Raw genomic sequence first — 23601 nt, 5'->3', positions numbered from 1 at the left:
ACTCTGTTTTAATGATGCTCATTGCCAAAATAGGTTGGTCCCTAGAAAACACAGTAGTCAAATTACTTTAATGCAGTAGTTTTTAAAGAGCCACATGTACATCACCTGGGAACGTGTCAGGCAAGTGGATTCCCAGTCTTGACTCCAGACATAGGAAATCAGTAACCTTGAGGGGCAGGGGCCAGCTGACTGCGTTTAACATGGATGCTAGAGTTTGAGAACGCTTTTACTAGATATTTATATTCTCTACCAGCTGTTCTTCAGCTTGCATCTCCTTGGAGAGTTAGGTCAAAATCCGACTATCTATATACAGTACTTGGCCTTGAAATTTTATAGAAGATTGGAAAATATTATTTGAACCTTCTTTAAATATTAGATTTGTTTGCCATTCGAAGAGATGAGAAAGGAGCTTCCATGCTTTCTTGGCATTTCAGAAATTTCTGCTGATGGGAGAAGGAATTTTACAAAACACTGTCCTAGAATTGATCATTACACTTATAACCAAAAACAAATAAATGATTTTTATTTATTTCTATTTTCGTGTAGCTACAAGAGCCAAATACTGACCGACAACTTATTGAAACTTCTCCGGTTCTACAAAAACTTACTGAGTTTGAAGAAGCAATTGGAGTAATTTTTACTCATGTTCGACTTCTGGCAAGGGCATTCACATTGAGAACTGTGGGATTTAACCATCTGACCCTGTGAGTTAAAAGTACTTTTATAGTCCCAATGTGACCATTTAGATGAGGCAGTCCCAGACCTTTGGAGCATGTCCTTCGAAGGAATTGGGATTTCAAATGTATTTCCAGGAAAGTCACATTGTGAGATGGGTGAGCAGACAGACCCCAGTGTGGACCCGGGGTTATGCTCCAATTCAGTGTTTTTGGTTCCATTGTCATGCATCTTGTTTCTCTGTGAAGTTTTAAGAAAAGTGTGAAGGAAGTAAAAACTTTTTCCCAGCAGGGACAGATATTAAATATTTTCGGTTTTGTGGGCCATGTGGCCTGTGTGCAGTGATTTGACTTTGCCATAGTAGCATCAAAGCAGCCATTGATGAAATGGAAATGAATGAACATGGCTGTGTTCCAGTAAAACTTTATTCTTAGAAACAGACTGTGAGCTGGATTTGGCTCTCTGACCCCTGCTCTAGATGAATGATTTGAAGGTGAGCTAGTGAAACAATTAAGAAAATTAGCAAAATTTTCTTTGGGGTTGTTTTTTCTTCACTTTTTTTACTCCCCTTTTCCAAATCAAATATTCCCAAATCTCTTTAAATTGTAAAGATGAAAGATGCTTACCATAGTTTTTTTTTGTTTTTAAGTTTGGATTCCACCTTTGAATAATACAGTATATTATTTCTTTTTTTTTTTTCTGACAAGTCTTACTCTGTTGCCACGGCTGGAATGCAGTGGTACGATTATGGCTCACTGCAGCCTCCTGGGCTCAAGCACTCCTCCTGCCTCAGCCTCCTGAGTAGCTGGGGACTATAGGCATGTGCTACAATGCCTGGCTAATTTATTTATACATAATATACATATATATATATATATATATATATATATATATATATATATATATGTAGAGATGGGGTTTCTTCATGTTGCTCAGGCTGGTCTCAAACTCCTGGGCTCAAGTGATCCACCTGCCTCAGCCTTGCAAAGCACTGGGATTAGAGGCATGAGCCACTGCACCTGGCCAGAGTGTATATTTCAATAAATTTAGTAAAGAAAATTCTTGGACCTGTTTGCTTTCTTTCAAGATTGTTGTTTGTATTATGCTTGATTTTTCAATTTACACTCTTTAGCTTCTGACCAGGCAGCGTTTACCAATCTTTATTTTGGCAGTCGTTTAATCCTTAGATAATATTCACTTTACTCTTCTTTAAAACTCAACCTATATTAACTCAGATCTCTTTTCAATCGAGGGGCCTTAGGGAGTTCTATTTGGTTTTGTGCTTTAAAACAAAATTGTCTTTTTAAGTCATGCCTTTTAAAAAATTCTGGGTGTTTTTTTTAAAATCCATAAATGCTTATTGATTTCTTTACATTGATATTTCTTTTTCCAGAGGCCACAATCAGAGAATGGAATTTCTAGGTGACTCCATAATGCAACTGGTAGCCACAGAGTACTTATTCATTCATTTCCCAGATCATCACGAAGGACACTTAACTGTGAGTTTGTTAAATCACTTCCTCCAATAAGATTGCTGTAAAACAGAGTGAAGATTAGAGGGGTCAAATATATCTATGTAATTGATTTCTTACTCTTAGTGACTTTAGCTTATCACATGGCTTTGTTCATTTCATTGTGCAAATTGTATACAAAGCACACATGCAGTGACAGCTCATTTTATACCCCCGCCTGTTCTGTGCAAAACATTGAGTTAGGCCTCATGGAAGGAGCAAACATGAGTTGACACCCAGTCTATTTACAAAGAGCTTAAAAGTATTAAAAGAGATTAAAGCTTAAATAACTACAAAATAAACAGTATTTTATATATATATATATATATATACATACATACATATATATATGTATATATCTCGTGTGTGTATGTATACACGTAGATAACACACCATAGAAAGCGTAAGTTAGTATAACTAAATGCAAAGTAGAACATGTTAAATATTATGAAGAAGCCTAGGTAAATTGCTGCACTTTAGGAAAATACGAGATTTCTTCTATCTGTAGAGTTCAAAGAAGGTTTCATAGGTATAACGATGTTTGAGACTTTAAAGATGGTTAGGGTTTGGCCATTGGGATTTAGTGGTAAGAAATGTCTGTGCAAGGGCAGTACACACACTGGGACTGCAGAGCAAAAAGGCATGGCATAAAAAAATGAGACGACTGAGAGGCCTAGGAACTTAGTTTGGTTAGACCATCGCAGAGTTGAAAGGGAGTTACAGAGACAGGTTTGATTTATAAACAGAGTGAAATGGTCCCCGTGTCTCTTATTTTGGTTTCATTTTTTAAAACTTTCGTGAGCTTTTTTATTTGCTGCGAACTGTTTTTACTCTGTGAAACCAATCAGTGATGTCCTGGAATGGTGAAACAAAACATCCAGAAGGTGATCATGATGATCTCTCAAGGCACAAGGAGTAACCTTTGAGAAGTCCCTTGAGGGTTGGACATTGAGAAAGCAAATACTTTATTGGGCAAAAAAAAATATCAGTACACTACAAGATACTTCGTGCAGTCTGTCTTTATGATGTTGAAACAAATAACAAGTCTTTCAAACTTTGCATCTCTACGGTTTTTATGTTTGTTCTGCTTATAGAATTGGATTTTTATCTTTCTAACTGTGAACTCTGGAAATAGTTTATGTGAGACATAAATATTGGAACTAGAGAGAATATGGTGACTTGGCTGTTTAGATGTCATTTTTCAGTGGAATTTCTAAGCCTAGCATTCATTCACTCAGTGAGTATCTATTGAGTTCCATCGTAAGTGCTGAGGAATCAGCAGTATTCTTATTTTAAGTTAATAATTTGATTACCATTTAAAGTTAACTGTTTTTAGGTGGACAAGACAGTGTTTTTTTCATGATTTAATATTAAATTCATAAGAAAATACAAACATTTTTGGGAAAAGAACTATTGTCTAGTATCTCACTGTTCATTAGATAATAAATTGCATGTTCAGTATCCTCTGACACTTCATACGTGTTAGAGTATCTGGTTGGCCTGAGAAATGGCCAAACCAACTAAATGGTTTGAGGTAGTAATTCATCTTAGGGCCCGCAGAGGCCACTTTTGAAAACGTTTGCTTTAAATACTCACATACCATTCCCCTGGTATTCCTACAAAATTAATTGTGAACTCTAGGACCTTAGAGAGATGGGATGTTCCAAGTTGATTGTTTCCCACCTGCTCACAGCATACATTCCTCTCCCACCCCACTCCCCACCCCTAGCATGGAACAGTAAGGAAACCAACACTCAGAAAGGCATGAGTCCTGCCCGTGATCTAGAGAAAGGTAAAACTAGGGCTAGAGAAGAGACTCTAGTTCTGTGTTCTTTCCAAAATCACTTCAATGCCGGAAGTGTAGTTTTATCCAAAATGTACTTAACAGCCTTCCTGTCTTAATATTAGAAAGTTTTTGACTAGCTTATTAGAATGGTGTTGACAAATGAGAAAACTGTGTGAAGGCTTTTTGAATTATATTCACAGAATGGTTTGGTAGAAATCAGCAGGACCAGCAGATCTGCTGGCAAGACAGAGATGATCCATCATAAGCTAAACACAGATTATAACAGATATCAACTCCCATCAGCATTAACATGGCTGCTCCCTCCTCCATCTTGAAACACAAACTTTGTTGGCTTCTGTCATGGGCCACTTTCCTCTTACCTCTTTTTTTTTCTTTTGAGATGGAGTCTCACTCCGTCACCAGGCTTTAGTGCAGTGGCACAGTCTTGGTTCACTACAACCTCCGCCTCCCAGGTTCAAACGATTCTCCTGCCTCAGCCTCCTGAGTAGCTGGGACTATAGGCATGCACTACCACACACAGCTGATTTTTGTATTTTTAGTAGAGATGGGGTTTCACCATGTTGGCCAGGATGGTCTCGATTTATTGTCCTCATGATCCGCCCGCCTCTGCCTCCCAAAGTGTTGGGATTACAGGCGTGAGCCACCACGCCCAGCCCTCCTCTTACCTCTTCAGCTACTCTTCCTTGGCCTGCTTTGCTGACATATCTTACACTCACAGTTAATAAACAGTCCATATCTAAAACGCTCACTCTTAGGCCATGTTCTCTTATTTTAATAGAGTCTCTCTTGCCAGGCTTTTCCATGTGTGCCATCAGTTTCATCTTACTGGCAGATGACTTCTCAACTGATCTCTTCAGTTCTGTCTCCTTTCTGAGTTCCAGCCCCAGCTGCCTTTGCAACGTCTCCACATGTGTAAGACTGAATTTATTATCTCCTGCCTGGGTCCTTGTCCACTATTCCCCGAATAATTGAACGGTGGCACCACTCATCCAGTGTTGCATGTCAGAAACCTAGGATGCCTCTCTCTATCTCCCTTTTCTATATCCTAGTCCGTTCACAAGCCCTGACAGTGTTACTCCTCGAGTATTTGTTTAATTTATCCTCTTCCTTATGACCTTTTTTCTATCACCCACATCCTTCCTACCAGCCTTACTCACCTGGACCACTGCAGTTTAATTTCTGCGTAACTATCAAAACATTACAAGGGCCAGGTACGATGGCTCATGCCTGTAATCCCAGCACTTTGGGAGGCCAGCTGGGAGGATTGCTTGAGCCCAGGAGGTCAAGACCAGCCTGTGCAACATAGTGAGACTCCATCTCTACAAAAAAATTAAAAACTGGGCCAGGCGTCGTGGTTCATGCCTGTAATCCCTGCACTTTGGGAGGCTGAGGCGGGCGGATCACTGAGACATTGAGACCATCCTGGCCAACATGGTGAAACCCCCGTCTACTAAAAATACAAAAATTAGCTGGCTGTGGTGGCGTGCATCTGAGTCCTAGCTACTTGGGAGGCTGAGGCAGGAGAATCACTTGAACGTGGGAGGCAGAGGTTGCGGTGAGCCGAGATCGTGCCACTGCACTCCGGCCTGGGCGACAGAGTGAGACTCTGTCTCAAAATACGTACGTACATACACACATACATACAAATGCAAAAAAATAAAGAACTAGCCTGGCAGAGAGGCGTGCATTTGTAGCCCCAGTTACTCAGGAGGCTGAAGTGAAGTAGGATGATTGCTTGAGCCCAGGGGCTGTGATTACACCACTGCACTCCAGCCTGGGTAACAGATCAAGACTCCTCTCTCTCTCTCTCTCTCTCTCTCTCACTCACACACACACACACATACACACACACACAAAGTTACAGAATGATTGATAGAGACCCAGTTGAAAGAAGTGACATTTATTAAATTGCAAAGGATAGGAATCTGAAGGTTGTGTTCGTGCAAAACATAAGGGAACACAGCATCTTCCCACGAGAGGAGTGGGCTCCTGGAGTCCCCACGTTTCTCCTGGATGTATCCTAATATTTGAAAAGCTTGCCTTTGCTGTTCTTATGGGCATTTTTGAACTCTGTTTGAGAGGTGGACAGTTTCTCAGGCAGAAATCCTTCAAGAGCCCCAGGTCTCAGGCCTCTGTGAAGTCATTTTTGCAGCTCCCTCCCCTGGTCTTCCTATGTCAATTGATGCCTCTGTCCAGTCCATTTTACATGCTGCAGTCAAAGGAGTCTTTTCACAACAAATCTACACTGGACTGTCATCTACAGTGACTACACTGTGACGACACCAGCCGTTCATCTTCAGTCCCCTGTGGTTGTTTCTCTTCCTCTCCCCACCTCTTGTTATTGGAGTGGCCCAGTTCTCAATCGTCAGACCTCTTCTTTGTCAACTTCTGCTCCGTAAGTGATCTCATTCTGTCTCATGGCTTTGAACATATTTTTACACTACTTCCTAATTTGTGTCTTTGACCTTTTCCCTTTCCTTTTTCTTGTAAATTTGTTTAAGTTCTTTGTAAATTCTGACCACTTCTCACCAGCTCTGCTGTTATCACCCAGTCTGAGCCACTGTCGTTCAGATTATTAGCCATAACCTCCCAACCGGTCATCCACCGTGCCCGGTCTATTTTCAAGCACATCTAGAGGGATCATTTTTTAAAGAGAAACCAGATTACATTCCTCTTCTGCACAGAACCTCCCACATCTTCCCATCTCAAAGGTAAAAGACAATGATGTTACAGTCACCTTTATGACCTGGCTCCCTGTCTCTGTCTTGTAGACTCTTTAACACTGGCCTCCATGCAGTTCCTGCAGGACACGAAGCAAGCCCTGGCCTTAGGGCCTTTGCATGTGCTATTTCATCTGGCTGCAGTATTGTTCTCCTAGTAATCCATACAGCTAAATCGCTCACCTCCTTCAAGTCTCTGTGCAGATGTCATCTTATCCATAAGGCCTTCCTTAGCCACCCTGAATAAATAGGCAGCGCTCTCCCTTTGTCCCTAGCACACCTCGTCAGCCTGGAACCTCTTATCTTTTCCTCCTCCTTAGCATATAGTATGTAATGTACTTGTTTACTATCTGTCTTCTCCCACCAGAGTGTAAACTCCATGAATTCCAGGGTTTTTGTTTGTTTTCTCCATTCCTGATTCCTGGGTCCCTGGGAAGTACCTGGCATATCAGAGCTCAGCAATTATGCTTTGAATGAATGATCATCCTATTCCAACTTAACTCTCTTCAGTTGCTCTTCAGATAATTTCTAAAGAACAGGCAAAGCCCTGGGTGGTCTGACCTCCCCCGCCTGCCCAGCCTCATACCACAGGCTCTTCTTCTCGCTCTGCATCTCTGCACTGGTCTGCTGCTTTGAGCTTCTCCAGGTCTCCTCCTGCTGGCAGGCCTTTGTCTATGCGCTTCCTCCCCTGGAAGCTGTTCTGTTCTAGCCCTTACTCTCATTTGCCTGTTACCTTCTACTCTTCCTTTAGATGTCCTTTCTGGGGTGACTTCTGGATACAGGGGAAACTCCCTGACCACCCTTCCCCACACCCCCCGCCCCCCGTCAAAATTCTGTGTTGTCTTCCCTCCTGGCATTTACTCCAGTTTGCCTACCCCACTAGACTAGAAGTTCTTTGAGAGCATGTTTTTGTTCGTCACTCTGCGCTCAGCAGTGCCTGGCATATATGGGTAGGCCCTCAGTACGTATTTGCTGAATAAATAAAAGAGTGACAATTTCGCAGTCAGCTAAGTCAAGGGGGAAGAGGTAGTGGCACTGGAGGGAAGCGGACTGTTGCTTTATGTATAAGGGAAGAAGCCGGAAACTGGCTTATGAATGTCTAAGGATTAAAATTCATTTAAAATGTGGAGAGGATTACTTATGGCAGTTGCATTGGTGGGAGGATGGCAAATGATTCATTATTGTGATTAAAGAGCACACAGCTACAGTAATTCACATTGGGAGGCATTAATTAGCTTTGAGCTATTTCCTTGCACACTTACAGGGAATAAGGACAATTGAGCAAATGTGGTACGATTTTCCAGTTTTGAATGCTGATAGGGAAAAACATTCTGTTCTGTAAGTTGGCTATTCAAAAAGGCCCCCTCAGGAAGGAATGTCAGGCTTATCCAATTGTTCAGGGATAACCAAGTTTGCCTTGGGCTATAGAGGGAAGAAGTTCTGTTTCATATGCTGAGGTTTTTGGTTTTTAGGATGGGTCTATACAGTAGGGTCAAGGTAAATTGTGAGAACACCCCAAAGAAAGCATTTACACAGGCCAGGATGTCTGTCATGTGACGCCTGCAAATCTTAAGCCATCGGAGTTTTCTCCTCTGTATCATTCCTCTTTCTTGGCCTTTTCTGTGTGCTAAAAATATTTGCTCATCTCCATGCCTACTGTGTGCAAGGCACTAACCCAATGGTGGATGCACTACAGTGGCGATGAACCTACAGTTTTTGTTTGTTTTTAATGATTTTGGATAATGGGAAAGAGAGCAAGGATTACAGATAAAAAGCCGGAGAACCAGTGATCTAATCCTGCCCTGCTGCTTCCACACAACACTGAGCATAAATCATTCAGACAAGCAGGTATTTTATCTAAAAGATCTTGTTGAGAAGATAGACTCCACAGCCTCTTGTTTGAAGATTTCTGTCACTGACATAATTCGGCTCTTTGTATCTGACCTGTATTTGCCTGCTAGCATTTACGTACCTTTTCTTTAGTTATCACGGGAAATGGAGACCATCTGGCCACCACTCTTGGTATAATAGACCTGTGTGGCATATCACTGTCACTTTCAATAGTATATTCTGCTTTCACCCCGTGTTCTTACATTAAAGCCCTTGAAATCATAAATCTCGGTCTGCTTATTTTACACTAGGTGGCCCTCTTCGGTAGCTCATCCCCCAACTGTGTTTTTCCCTCTTTCAATTCAAGAGTGAAATAGGGAACTTGAAGGAAGATTGTCAATATGTGTGTTTTATTTAAACGAATAAATCTTTTTCTTATGAAAGTTTAAAGTAATTGTGAAAGACTGCTATGCTGGGATAATAGAAAACATCCTGGATTCTCAAAATCAGAATTTGAGAAGTGGGATATTTACACTGGTCTGTGACATTGCACCAGGAATTCAGCAGCCCTTTTCTCAGGTTTACAGAGAGCTTTAACTATAGCCTTCTTAGTTTTTTCTGGTGATTTCAAATTAAACTTTGTCTTTTTGAAAGCATTTTTTTTTTAAAGTTGTAAAGGACAGGTTAGCACCTGGTAAAATGGAGAATTTTATTTATTTATTTTTGAGATGGAGTCTCACTCTTTTGCCCAGGCTGGAGTGCAGTGGTGCGATCTCGGCTCACTGCAACCTCTGCCTCCTGAGTTCAAGTGATTCTTCTGCCTTAACCTCCTGAGTAGCTGGGACTACAGGTGCACGCCACCATGCCTGACTAATTTTTTTGTATTTGTAGTAGAGACGGGGTTTCACTATGTTGGCCAGGCTGGTCTTGAACTCCAGACCTTGTGATCCACCTGCCTCAGCCTCCCAAAGTGCTGAGATTACAGGTGTGAGCCACTGTGCCTGGCCCAAAATGGAAAATTTTGAGGACAGTGAGTGGATGGGACAGGTATCCAAAATATTTTGCATTGAAAACAAATTCAGAGGAATTCTTAGAATTTTCTAGAACCTTCTCCCTTGTAACTGGAGAGCAAACATATCTTGCCTAATTATGATGATGCTGTTATAGACATTTCTGTTGTGTTTATTGTATGCCAGTCACTATAGTTAGATTATGTGTCATTCACTCTAATTCTCAAAACAACCCTGGGAGCTAGACACTACATTCTCCATTTCAGATGAGGAAACTGAGGCTCAGAGAGATTTAATAACTTAGACAGGGTCACTTAGCTAGGAAGTGCTAGAGCCCCAATTTGAACCCAGTAACTTGGTGCAAAGTCTTTTGCTTTTTGCTATCTCTAACACAAGGCACTATTTGCAGAATAGTCTGGTAACTGTCTTCTGCTCAATTGGGTGCTTCGTGTTTGTTTTCTAGATTTCCACTAAAATATATAAATAGATATATCCTCTTTGTAAAATAGTAATTTATAACATCACCATCTGCAGGCTTTTCAACTTCTTGTCCCCATTTAAATCCTGATGCCAAAACAATCTTTCTAAAATAAAAAAAAAAATTACCTCGCAACTGCCCCCATTTGATACCTTTTGGGATTCCTTTTCCCTACAGTGAAGCACAGGCTTCTTTACATTGCCTCCAGCCCCACTGCATCAGCTCTCCTCACTTGACTCTGATTTCTCCTCCAGGTCCACCCAGTGGTCACCTTGCTGGGTAATGGCCCCTTCCATTTGCCATAGCTGTTTTCTCTTCCTTGGAAATCCTTTCCCACCCTTCTCTCACTGGCTGACTCAGTCTTTTCCAGTTCTGATTCTGTGTTCATCAGAATCCACCCACATGAATCTTTTCAAAAGTTACATCTCCAGAAATGTTGATTCCTTGGTTCTTGAAAGAAGCCTGGGCACCAGCTTCTCGGAAGCACCTTGTGATTCTGGTGTTACAGCCATGTGGATGAGGCCCTGAAATGCTTTACCCAGGGGTCAGCCCTCCTCTAGGAGGCCTCCCTGGAAGGCTGAGGTCTAGAGGAACACCTGCGTGTATCTGCGGTCTCTGTGCTGGCACTGCAGCCATCACAGTGCATTGCAACAGCCAGTCTGGACACGGCTTCTGAGGGTGCCAGTTCCTGAGGACAGCAGCAGGACGTTGCTCCTCTCAGGATCTTCAGCTGTCAGCACAGAGCCTGGCATGTAATTGGCCTCCACCACTGGTGCACTGAACTGCTGTAACCTCAGGTTTTCTTTCTTGCTGATCCTCTGGGTCGTGTTCTTTGGCAAATAACATGATTCATTATGAAGTAGAGTTCAGCAAAGAACAAGGATGAAAATTGTCATTTAGAGAACTGCCATTCAGACTTTCTTGTCTAGGTAAAGAGCAAGGTCTTGTCTCTTTTCAATTCATTTTCTAAATTTAAACTGACGACGAGAATATGGATGATGTACAGCTTCCTTCTCCCCCACTGACCTCTGGTTCAGGCTCTGGGTTTTTGGCAAGAACTTAACAGATCTCACTTATTACTGGCCACCCTTCTGCTTTCCGACCTGTCAGGCCTTTTCTGAAGTAAAACTGGAAGCGTTTCGATTCCATCCTCACTGCTTTCCTCCTTCCCTGTCAGACAGCATTACTGTACAGCACTGAGTGAGGGGCCCTGACACTGGAAGGTGGCAGCTGGGACCTGGCAGCCAGGGATGTGTCATAATTTGTGTGTGCTCATGTTATTTCTGAGGCATGAACGTTCCATATACACAACTTAAAGAGTTTTCTTCCCATTCCGAGAGGACCCAACTTCTTGAGCACAGCCTCGTTTCCATAGTAGCCATCCTTTTCCCCCATAGCCTCTCCTTTAGGAAAGCTCTTCATCCCCATTTGAAATCAAAACCTAAACAGATATGTAACTTTCAGCTCAATTATTCCATAATTACAGGATATTAGGCTAGTGGGCTTCCTTATTGGTTGAGTCTTCTATTAATGTTATATGCTAGCCTTTTAATTTTTAGCTCCTCTGTGGATGCTAATCTTAGTGAAACTCCATATTGAAGAAAAGATGGGGTTAAGAGGGAGATAGGAGGAGGAAGGGAAGCAGAGACAGGCAAAGAATAATAGTCTGAAATTCAACAGCAAGCATGGCTTATGAAGATCAAGTTATATTTCTGCTTCATGAATCATTGTCAGACAAATTAAGAACGTATTGTTTCTTATTTATCTATTGTCAAGGATTCACTATCAGACACTGGAAATAAATCTTGATTTTCATAAGCTCTGTTGACACCATGGAGCCACAGAGCATAAAACTTGCATCTAATAAAGAAAGTGTGACATGGAACAGCAGGGAGTGGAATACCAGCACAACTCACAGCTGCTTCCAGCTCCTTGGCCCTGTTTTCAGGAATGTTTCTTAGCAGGAAGTTTTTTAATAGACCAAGAATTGGTTATACGTGTTCTAAGAAAAGTTGTAGTTGTAGATGCATTATTCTCCCAAATCTTAGAGAATCAGGGATGATTATGTTCCATTTTTGTGTGGTGAGTTCCCATCTTTGTATCTACCCACTTGCTCCCAGCTGTCCTCCCCTCCACTTCCCTAGTGAGTGGTTAATGAGTGTTAAATGCCTAAACCATACTTGTTTTATGGACACTTCTATAATGGATTTGTTGCATAATTTTCATGCAGCGTATAATGTTACTAGCTGGATAATTCTTGGAGGACTCTTAGCTGTCGAAATTCCTAGTAGAAATTTTTGTTTTGAATTCCTAAAGTTGAAATATGAAAATTATACTTTAATTTGATTAAAGACAAAAGATACCAGTATGGACTGGGTGTGGTGGCTCATGCCTGTAATCCCAACAGTTTTGAAGGTCAAGGTGGGTAGATCACTTAAGCTCAGGAGTTTGAGACCAGCCTAGGCAATATGGTGAAACCCTGTCTCTACAAAAAAAATACAGAAATTAGCTGTGTGTGATGGTGGGTGCCTGTAGTTACAGCTACTCAGTAGGCTAAGGTGGGAGGATAGCTTGAGTTCAGGAGGTGGAGGTTGCAGTTAGCCAAGATGGCACGCCACTGAACTCCAGCCTAGGTGACAGAGCAAGAGCCTGTTTCAAAAAAAAGAAAAATAAAGGATATCACTATGAAAACCTGAGATTCAAGCTAGATGCCATAAATCTTTAAAATTATAATAAAAGTAAAAATCTAAATAATTTAAATCCTTTCATAATACTTACTTAAACATCACTTCCTTAAGTCCTATAATATCAAAATTAGCATCAATGCCATGAAACTTGAAGCTTACTTTAGACTTTAAAAAAATAATCCTTTAAAACTAATGTACAGTGACAGAAAGCAGGCCAGGTTTGCCTGGTCAGGGGTGGGGAAGGATGCAGTGCATGGAGATGCTGGGAATTTGTTTGGAGTGATAAAAATTTACATGGTTTTCAAAACTCACCTAACTGTACAGTGAAAATGAGTGCATTTTATTGAATGTAAGTTATACTTCCATAAAATTGATTTTAAAACTCTTAATGCTTCTTCATTTAGTAGCATTACACTTATTAGAATCTTAAATCATATTATATATCACCCCCCCCACCACCACAGCCCTGTCCAATGCCCCTAAAGAAGTAAATGAGCTATTTAAATGGCAGTAAGGTAAAATCCAGGATAGCAGAGTGGAGTACGTTATTAAGGAGAAGGTGGATGGGTACGGAGCATGTCACTGTCATCTGGATGATGGTTGAGGACGCAGACCTCACTTATTTTGGTGCGCCTGTCAGTGAGATGCTCTCAGGTTGGTTGGGTCCAACCCAGGAGTAAGAGAGGTCAAAAGTGACATGTGTTCTCAATGTACCCCATTCCTTTTGGGCAGTTGTTGCGAAGCTCTTTGGTGAATAATAGAACTCAGGCCAAGGTAGCGGAGGAGCTGGGCATGCAGGAGTACGCCATAACCAACGACAAGACCAAGCGGCCCGTGGCCCTTCGCACCAAGACCTTGGCGGACCTTTTGGAATGTGAGTGCCACTCACTCTTCTCTCAACCTGCAGGTTCAAAGTTTAAGTCCAAGTAACGTATTTATCCTCCTCCTCATTATTATTATGTTCTGGCTAAAGAAGCCTTTTTTGCGATTTTAATTTTTATTTATGCTTTTTACCAAAGCCTTTCTGAAGGCAAATAATTTGAAACTAAGGCATGCGAATAATGAATTTTATGTTTAATCTATGCTCAGTGGTACCCCCCAACACGTACCCCTCCACCCTAACACTCAGCTCCCATGTCCTTTTGTGTGAAACAGTAATAGAATATGAAGATCAGTTGTTGTGAATCAGAGCCTTTTTGCCACCCAGCAGCCTTCATATAGGGGCACAGAAGAAAGAAGGGTAATTTATTCACTAAATACTAAAACGATTATCCATTGTTTTGAATGAGCGCAAAGCTCCATGGACAAATGTCATCTTTTGCAGTTTCCGACATGGTCTGGTAGCATTGTAAATAATCCTATTATAGTTAACGAAAGGATTATATACATAGTTGTATTGTTTGTATTACTTCAAAATAAGTGGGCCATTCACTGAGCCTTAGAACTTTTTTTTGAATGTTATGGTATTTTTGACAATTGGAATTATATTCAAGTATCAAAGTCTACCATGCAAAACCAGCTTATTTACAAAGTGCAAAGGCATTCTGACTAAGGAACTTAAAAGAACTTCTTTTGCAATGAAAGAAAAGTAATTTAAAGATGAAAATCGCATAAAAATTAAATTGAGAGATCATTCTCATTGAATTTTTTTAGCTCAATGAAAACTATTTTTATTCCTTCTTTTGAAAATGCACCATTTGTTTGCTTTGTTAAGATCACTTTAAATGAGGTCATCCTAGGGGGTCACCAATTATGAACGCAAAATTTGATATATTGTTGTCATTCAGATCAGTATTAAGTTTTTCTTTTTTTTTTAATAAATTCAGATTGAATTTATAAATTGTCCCATTTCTGTTCATAAAATTTAACATAGAATCCTTATAAAACAGGGGATCTCAGGATTGGTGTTGAAAAAGCGAGACCCAAGGGTGTGTGTATTCTGGCATCATATCTAATCTTCAAGTGGTATTTTGACTGATTTGATGTTAACAGGGTTGGGTGCTCAGATACCATTTTTTTCCCCGACATACAGAGGCATTCTGTGTACCTTTTAAACTAACTATTCATTTAGTCCTTAGCTAAATGCAGTTTGGTTTTTGTACTCTGTGATTTGCATCTTACACTGCTTCTGATATTAATGATAAAAAGTAGAGTAAGATGAAACTGTAATGCTAAAAAATAAAGAGGGCCTGGAATTTGAAACTGTTATTCAAATTTTGCTTAAAAGTCTAGGTCTCTTAGTCTTTCTGATAAATGGCAATGATCATGGTTTATTTTAAAGAATTCTTTTTTCCCCAGCATTTATTGCAGCGCTGTACATTGATAAGGATTTGGAATATGTTCATACTTTCATGAATGTCTGCTTCTTTCCACGATTAAAAGTAAGCTTATATAAAGTTTGAATTAGTGATCTGCATTATGTTTAGTGATTCCAGAACCCGTTACTAAATAGTTTTTGGGGACTTCCACAGGAGTTCATTTTGAATCAGGATTGGAATGACCCCAAATCCCAGCTTCAGCAGTGTTGCTTGACACTTAGGACAGAAGGAAAAGAGCCAGACATTCCTCTGTACAAGTAAGTACTTGCTGTGGGCAGGCCATTGGATCCAGCATGCTTAGAGTTGACTTTCTGTTGCCTTGAAAATGAGTCATTGTGGGGTGATCATGACCAGAACCCAGGATTGAGACTTATTTACTGTCAGTGTGACTCTGGCCCCACAGGGAAACTTGTTGGCTCTCAGTCTTAGCTGCAGTAAGTGGCTCCCACTCCATTATCTCTATGCTCTCTCCCATTCCTAAAATTCTCTGTGAACTACTGCCTGGTAGGGAGACAAACTAAGATGATGAGATCAAAAAGAAAACTTGGATTCAGTGATTTTTATATACATTGTTATATTTGTCTTCTTGCTTGTAACCTCTGCTGGGCTGTGCCTGTAGATGAGAAGATCATGTATGATTATTTGTAGCAATATTTGAGTGCCTTTCTATACTTTCCCTTGAACCCCTTTGGGTTCAACTTGGAACTTTTCTTCTCAGAATGTGTATCAAAGCCATCATGTACTTCAAATATCTTTATCCTTTGAGTGGTAGCCAAAAGTCATTAAAAAGGAATGTAGGCGAGTAGTGGGTCACTACACTGCTTCATACCCGTTTTGATGAAAACAAGAGGTTCAGCTCTGAAGTAGAGTAATTATCTTGAGACACACACAGGTTGATTAAGAAGATGCTTTCAAAGTAGAATTACAAAATGAAAGGATTATTGAAATAGGTGGGTTGCATCTCAAGGTATTGTCTGGGTAAATGATTTTAAGGATGTTTAAAGATTGTTTCAAAGCCGTTTCACCCCATGTGGATGCATCCACGTGTGCAAGCACACACGTGTGTGTGTGTTCTGTAGCGAGTAAAAGCTCCCCTTTGGACTTTCTCAAATTTCAAAATACACAAGGAAAAACGTTAGACTGGCAGTTAGGAATTTTCAGTCCTTTCACATGTTTTTATTTAACAGTCACAAAACTTTATAGGCCTTTTTGCTAAAGAAAAACTAAGGCCAGGAGAAGAGGGTGGGTCACCCCACAGCAAGCTACTATAAATTACGCCAGAAGCTGTCACTGCTAAACAATATTTCCTTTATTTATTGGGGGAAAAAAGTCCCAAATGTTTAGAAATAGCACTTTAATATGTGCCTAATAAGCATAATGAATATCCAAACTGTATTCTCTGAAAGGCTCATAGCATTTCCTCATCAGAGTGATAATTAAGGTTCAATAAATAAAATGAGGATGCTAAACTTTCCGTAGCACATGCATGATTACTGTAATAAGTACTACCTTAAAGAAGCCACTGATGCACGTTCATCTCGAGTGTATGAACACAGAGGAAATTGCTATGCTCCCTTCTCATAAATCCCCCAAATGAAAGTCCAAGATGAGTTTGTTCTTTTTATCAAGATGATGGGGTTGTTTTACATGTTTTTTTTTTTCAAGATTACTGTGTTCATTGCATTATCTTTGTTGGCTACTTTTAATTTCCCTTTTCCATGAAGTTATCAGTTTTACTGCATTTGAAGTCTGCACCATGTCATTAAAATCCAGAGTACCTGGAGCTTTGTTTCTTTGGTGATTGTGTTATGTACTTGGCATTGTAGCATACCTTTGAAATGATCTCAGATATTTCAGAAATTAAATACGTTTTCTGATCTTTTAGATAAGATACCAGACATTAGAAAGAATCCATAAAGATGTGAAAGCATTCAATGTGGCTTGAAGTGTATTACCCCAGTATTTATTGTTTTGGGCTGTGATTAGCACTGAAAACCAATAGACTGGAGCTCTGAACTTTTCATGATAAAAGTTTGTGAATAAGCACACTTAGAAATTCTTTAAAAATATTTTACACTTTATTGTTAGCCTTTAGATGTTGTTTATATTACTTTGGGAAGAAATACTAAAATGCAATGCAGAATTTTTAAAAATTTCTACTTCAAACGTTCTCGATTATTTGTCAGGTTAGCAAGTCAAAAACTTACTCTTTGTATACCTTTCTGCCATTTTCACATTTCCTGTTACTTGACTTTCCTCTGTCTAGGGGTAAGTACACAGTTTTCCTCATACTTACATAGTAGCGATGATAAATAACACTTCACTGTAATTAACGTTCTTTCCTTTCCCTTTCAGGACGCTGCAGACAGTGGGCCCATCCCATGCCCGAACCTACACTGTGGCTGTTTATTTCAAGGGAGAAAGAATAGGCTGTGGGAAAGGACCAAGGTAGGAGAAGAAAATACCTGGAATTGCTTTGAATGAACATCCTGTGTGTGTAATTCCCTAACTGATATTTCTACACTCAATCATCTGTCTTTTTTAACTCAGAGAATAAAATGTTCAAGAGTAGTAGCAAAGTGAATTCCAAGGATTAATGTCCCCACATTCATTGTCTTAAAGCCAAGCCCTGAATCAGCCCTGGACAGTGGGAATTCCATTGTTCAGGGGGCTTTAGCTACCTTGAGAAAACCACACTACCTGGTTAGAAGGTCTGCCTAGTTTTAGTTACCCAGAAGAGTGCACTTTGACGCAAGCTGTGCATGTAAAATGTGTCATGTTGCACATGACACAGCCGGTATACTTTTCTCTTTTTTGGAGATAGAGTCTCACTTTGTCAGCCAGTCTGGGGTGTAGTGGCATGATCTCTATTCACTGCAACCTCTGCTTCTGAGGTTCAGGTGATTCTTGTGCCTTGGTCGAGGCACAAGAAGCTGGGATTACAGGCATGAGCCACCATGCTTGGCTAATTTTTGTATTTTTAGTAGAGACGGGGTTTCGCCATGTTGACCAGGCTGGTCTTGAACTCCTGACCTCAAGTGGTCTGCCCACCTCGGTCTCCCAAAGTGCTAGAATTGTAGGCATGAACCACTGCACCCAGCCCTGTTAGACATTTGATTTACTACTACTCACCTGAGCTGTGTGAAAATGCTAGCATCTTTAGGTGAAAAGAATTATGTATATTATCACCTTTCTTTGAACCCTCTAGTCTATATTTTAAACTGAGAAGTGATTTGAAATCTGTCTATATATATATATATATATTTTATTATTTTCCACTTTAAATGTTACAGTGAAGGTATTCAAACTTAAGTATGAAATACTTCAGACCTAATATAAATGGAAGGCATTTTATTGCAGTATTAAAGTGTGGAGTGAATAACTTAAGGAGGCTTTGTGCAAATCAGTGGCATTTCTGCATGCTCTTGTGTATATTCCTATCTGTGCAATTCAGTGTGTGACAGTGGAAGTAATCAGAGGGGATTTTATGCACCAAACATGAAAATCAGCCTGAAAAATTTGTAGCCATACCTTGCATTTTTGAAAAAAAAGAATCTTGAAATTAAAGTGTATCTTACTTTTATTTAATAGTATTCAGCAAGCGGAAATGGGAGCAGCAATGGACGCACTTGAAAAATGTAAGCCTATTTGTTTTTCTGTAATTATCTTCATAATATAATGAGTGTTTTATGGAAAGAAAATGAGGAAGGAGAAAAATGGTAAGTACTGATAAAATGTGGTCTTGTTTTCTTCAGAGAATATAGTAGAATGTGAGACATTCTAAAATGGGCTCATATTTAAAAATGAAAGTATTCCTGAGTGCTTTTTGATTTGCATTTTCCTTTTTTGCTTGGAGTCCTACTCTGAGTGCAAGTGACCTGTGTGAAAAACCTACTGTGTTTTCTTTCTTCCTTTCCTTTCTTTCTTTCCCTCCCTCCCTCCCTCCCTTCCTCCCTCCCTCCCTCCCCGCCCCTTCCTTTTTCTTTCTCTTTCTTTTCTTTCCTTTCTTTTTTTGAGACAGCGTTTCCCTCTGTTGTCCAGGCTGGAGTGCAATGGTATGATCTTGGCTCACTGCAACCTTCGCCTCCTGAGTTCAGGTGATTCTCCTGCCTCAGCCTCCCCAGTAGCTGGGACTGCAGGTGCCTGCTACCATGCCTGGCTAATTTTTTTGTATTTTTTAATAGACGGGGTTTTACCATATTGGCCAGGCTGGTCTCGAACTCCTGACCTCAGATGATCCACCCACCTCGGTCTCCCAAAGTGCTGGGATTACAGGCATGAGCATACCCAGCTTGTGTTTTCTTTCATACATTCTCTATTCTCCAAAATCTTGTAACAGTATACATGTGAAGGTTTTTTCTTTTTGGCTGTTGTTTTATTGAATGGGCTGTTTTTACACACCTCTCTACACCTTTCTTTTTTGCTCAATAATGTATCACGAGCAGCCCTGCGCATTATAGAAAACAGTTTCAATTCATTCTTAGTGGCTACATAATATTTCCTGCTATAGATGTGCTATATTTTATTCAGCCTTTTTATTATTGGTGGATACTGTTTTTTTTTTAAATCACCACCAATAAATGTTATATATTGGTTCTTTTTAGTTCTGTGGAATAGGTTCCCAGGAGTGGGATGTGTGGGTTGAAGAAACTTCAATTACATGATTGACCTTGTAGGAAACTGCATGGTCTTTTGTAAACTGAAGGCTTACGTGCAAGGGATTTTTCTTCTGAGGTCGATTGTGCTGAGCAGCAGAACCTGTGGGCACCGCATGACAATGCGATTCTATTATGCTTCAAGTACTCTGCCAAATGAGGCAGGAGACGGCAAAGTGTGGGAAGCTAAAAGTGAAGAGGCCCAGAATCCTCAGGCATGGGAGAAATTCCAGGAAGGGCAAGCAGGCCAAGAGCCAAGTGGCAATCAGCAGACAAAGCTTCCTGTTGGGGAGCAGAGAGGCTAGTGGGAGCAGAAGCTGGTACTGCCAGGGTCAATCATCCATGGATTCTTCACTGAGACTTTTAAGTTGGCTATTAGGAGCTTCGTCCATTGTATATGTATTTGCAATCAGAGTGAAATTTTTGTTTGTTTTCAGTTATAAAACAGTTCTGGAGAGATCACCTATTCTGAGACAGGCCTGCATATCCATACTGGGAGGAGTGAGTTGTTTGTTTAAACTACTGGAAAGCAGTTCGGCAGTAGGTAGCAGGTCCTTAAAGAAGTTCATACCCTTGGTAGGCCAAGGCGGAAGGATCACTTGAGGCCAAGAGTTAGAGACCAGCCTGGGAAATAGTGAGTCCCTGTCTCGACAAAAAATTAAAACAAAAACAAAACATTAGTCAGGCTTGGTGGCATGCACCTGTAGTGCCAGCTACTTGGAAGGCTGAGGCCCGAGGATCACTTGAGCCCAAGAGTTTGAGGCTGCCGTGAGCTATGATCATGCCACTGCACTCCAGCCTGGGCAACTGAGTGAGACCCTGTCTCTTCCCTTCCCCCACAAAAAAAGTTTACACCATGAGAATCATGACAACTTGATTTATAATAGCAGGAAAAAAACCAAACTATGTGTTTGAGAGTAGGAAATTGTTTAGTAAATTGTGATATATCCCAGGGTTAGGAAACATTTTCTGTAAAGGGCCAGATAGTAAGCATTTGAGACTTCCCAGACCATAGTCTTTGTCGCAATTCTTCAACTCTGCCATCATAGCCCATTGGCCTGGATAGTATGCAAACTAACAGGTGTGTCTATTTAATGGGAGTGTCTGTCTACCAATAAAACTTTATTTATAAAAACAGATGGATAGCTGAGTTTGGCCTGTGGATAGCAGTTTACCAACACTTGCTATATGGGAAAATGTTTATACTAGAATAAGTATAAAAAAGTATACCCATAAATACATACCTATACTGTACTTTCCCAATGAGTAGATAGGGAAATGATTTTAAATGTTCCAGTGTCTAGGGGTGTGTGTGTATACAGGCATACACACACACACACACACACACGTATATATGTGTATATATACGTGTGTGTATACAGGCATATACACACGTATACACACACACGTATATATGTATATACTCAAATTTACATTGCATATATATGTAGTATAACTTCATAGGAAAAAGGCTATAAGGATATATTTTTAAAGTTTTATCAATAGTTAAATCTGAGTTGTGTTTTTCAAATGCAAATTTGATATTATAGTAGAGTTTACTGGTGAAATAGAGTTTGTTTTGTAGAAACTTGCTTTACAGCTAACTTAGTGGGATTTATTTTTTTTAAAGTACTTATATTTGAAGCTTACATAAATAATCAATTTGATCAGTTTTGGAATAGGATTTTGTTACTGTTTTATTTCCAAAATACAGATATCATATTTCTCTTTTCTCTGGGCTGGGCGCAGTGGCTCATGTCTGTAATCCCAGCACTTTGGGAGGCCAAGGCAGGAGAATCACATGAGGCCAGGAGTTTGAGACCAGCCTGGCCAACATGGCAAAACACCATCTCTGCTAAAAATACAAAATTAGCCGGGTGTGGTGGCACGCGCCTGTAATCCCAGCTACTCAGGAGGCTGAGGCAGAGAATCACTTGAACTTGGGAGGCAGAGGCTGCAGTGAGCTGAGATTGCACCACTGCACTCCAGCCAGGGTGACAGAGAGAGAGTCCATCTCTAAATCAATCAATCAATCAATCTATCAATCAATCAATCTCTGACTCTGAGACGTACCAGGGTCTTTGCTGATTCCCCACCTGTCTTTCAGATTCTTTTCCTACCACCCTGTTCCTTCTTTAATCTGGTGTGAGGATGGTATATGTATAATTAAGAGGGAAAAAAGAATTTAGGATGTATTATACAGTCATCTCCCCTTATCCATGGGGGATACCTGACCCCAGTGGATGCCTAAAACTGCAGATAAAACGGAATATTATATAGACTGTACTTTTTCTTACACATGCAAAATGTACTTGAAAGATGAAATTTAATTTATAAATTAGGCACACAAAGAGATTAATAACAACTAAATAAATGGAACAATAGCAACATATTGTAATAACAGTTGTGTGCATGTACCCTTGATTGTATGCTGTGCCTGCTGTCGCCTCCTCTCTCTTGCTCTCTCTCGCAGAATATCTTACTATATGTTACTCACCTGTTTTTGGCCCAGGGTTGACCATGGGTAAATGAAACTGTGGAGAGTGAGATCATTGATGAGGGGACTGCTGTATATGTAGATCCACTTCATTACTCATCATCCTTAAAGCAAATCAATGAACTCACCTCCAGGGATGCCATGCTCTCCCACATCTTAGATTCTTCATGTGTTTAAAACATGAGGTTATGTGTCTGCTTTAACCAACTAAGTTTTCTACTCGAGTTACTTTTGCAGATACAGCTTTGGGCCTGTCATCGTAAACTTAAAAATTAATTATCAGACATAATGACTTAGAAAGTGGCCTCTTTTTGTTCACCTGATCTTTCTTTGCTCTTTTCTGAAACTTTAATTCTTAGTAAATAATGGTGTGATAATATCATTTGTTTGAAGTTTTTAGTTAGAGCTGTTCAAAAACTGTGACTCCATTTTACTGTATCCCTTCATCTCTCCCTGAAAGTCACCTGTTGCCAGGAGAGTGATGCCAAAGTACCTGCTTGGTACCACTCCCAAGCCACACGTCTGTGTTTTGACATTTCTGTCTGTTTGGTACCTGTTATGCCCAAGTTCACATCAGATATTGAAATTTACAATCAGGAGTGCTCATCCAGACTTCCAGTATGTTTTTGAGTGATGAAAGAATAAAGGAAGAAAACAGTTTTCTTTCTTGTGCCTTACAAAATACAATTATGGACATTTCACATGCATGTATGTTAGTGTGTCTGTTTAGTTGCATCATTCTTTGTTCTAGTGGCTATCCTTTATTAAGTGTAAAATTTATCTCCTCGTGTCAGATAATTTTCCCCAGATGGCCCATCAGAAGCGGTTCATCGAACGGAAGTACAGACAAGAGTTAAAAGAAATGAGGTGGGAAAGAGAGCATCAAGAGCGAGAGCCAGAAGAGACTGAAGACATAAAGAAATAAAGGAGGGCACACAGGCGTGGAGTATTTACTTGCCTAGTAACTGTGACTGTTGTCTGTTGAGACCTAGCCGAGTTTTCCTATAGACAATGAATGAAGTGTTCTCATTGAAATGAAATGCAGAGTCAAATAGCTATTGTTGTTTTACTGATCTGTTTTTAGCTGGATGTTCTTTATTACTAAGTATTAGATTTTTCATCTATTTAATGGAAAACTTGACTTTCGTGAATGTGCATTATTTCCTTTTATTTTGCTCTTTGAATAATAAAATACAAGAAGCATATTCTGTGTGGAATAGATCCTGTTTTTCTACCTCTGCCACCAGTTGTGACCCTAGACCGTCAACTGACATTTTGACTACACTCTAGTAACATCTATACTTTTTCAAATCTCTTTATTTCTAAGCAGATTTTGAACTTTCATCTGGTGGCTGTTTATCAAGTTATCAGCTGCAAATATCGAACTTACCTCTCGCTAAGCAGTGAGTGTTT

The 23601-nt window shown here is 40.1% G+C and overlaps 1 protein-coding gene across 4 annotated transcripts in view; it reads left to right on the top strand.

Moving 5' to 3' along the window:
* DROSHA (drosha ribonuclease III) overlaps positions 1–23201 on the top strand; it is a 134970-nt gene extending 111769 nt beyond the window's left edge. For all 4 annotated transcript variants that reach the window (XM_064375908.1, XM_064375907.1, XM_064375905.1 and 1 more), the window contains 8 exons: positions 547–704; positions 2069–2174; positions 13451–13592; positions 15017–15099; positions 15190–15293; positions 17392–17484; positions 18628–18674; positions 22983–23201. In XM_064375908.1, coding sequence (XP_064231978.1) covers positions 547–704; positions 2069–2174; positions 13451–13592; positions 15017–15099; positions 15190–15293; positions 17392–17484; positions 18628–18674; positions 22983–23113 — 864 coding nt within the window. In that variant the 3' untranslated portion in view covers positions 23114–23201. The remainder of the gene's footprint in view (positions 1–546; positions 705–2068; positions 2175–13450; positions 13593–15016; positions 15100–15189; positions 15294–17391; positions 17485–18627; positions 18675–22982) is intronic.
* Positions 23202–23601: the final 400 nt, after the last annotated feature.

This window comes from Aotus nancymaae, unplaced genomic scaffold (genome assembly GCF_030222135.1).
Source record: "Aotus nancymaae isolate 86718 unplaced genomic scaffold, 86718_ANA_hifiasm-v0.15.2.pri h1tg000014l, whole genome shotgun sequence".
In the NCBI taxonomy this organism is placed as follows: Eukaryota; Metazoa; Chordata; class Mammalia; order Primates; family Aotidae; genus Aotus; species Aotus nancymaae.
The sequence above is the reverse complement of the archived record's forward strand: the minus strand, read 5'-3'. Positions and strand labels throughout refer to the sequence as shown.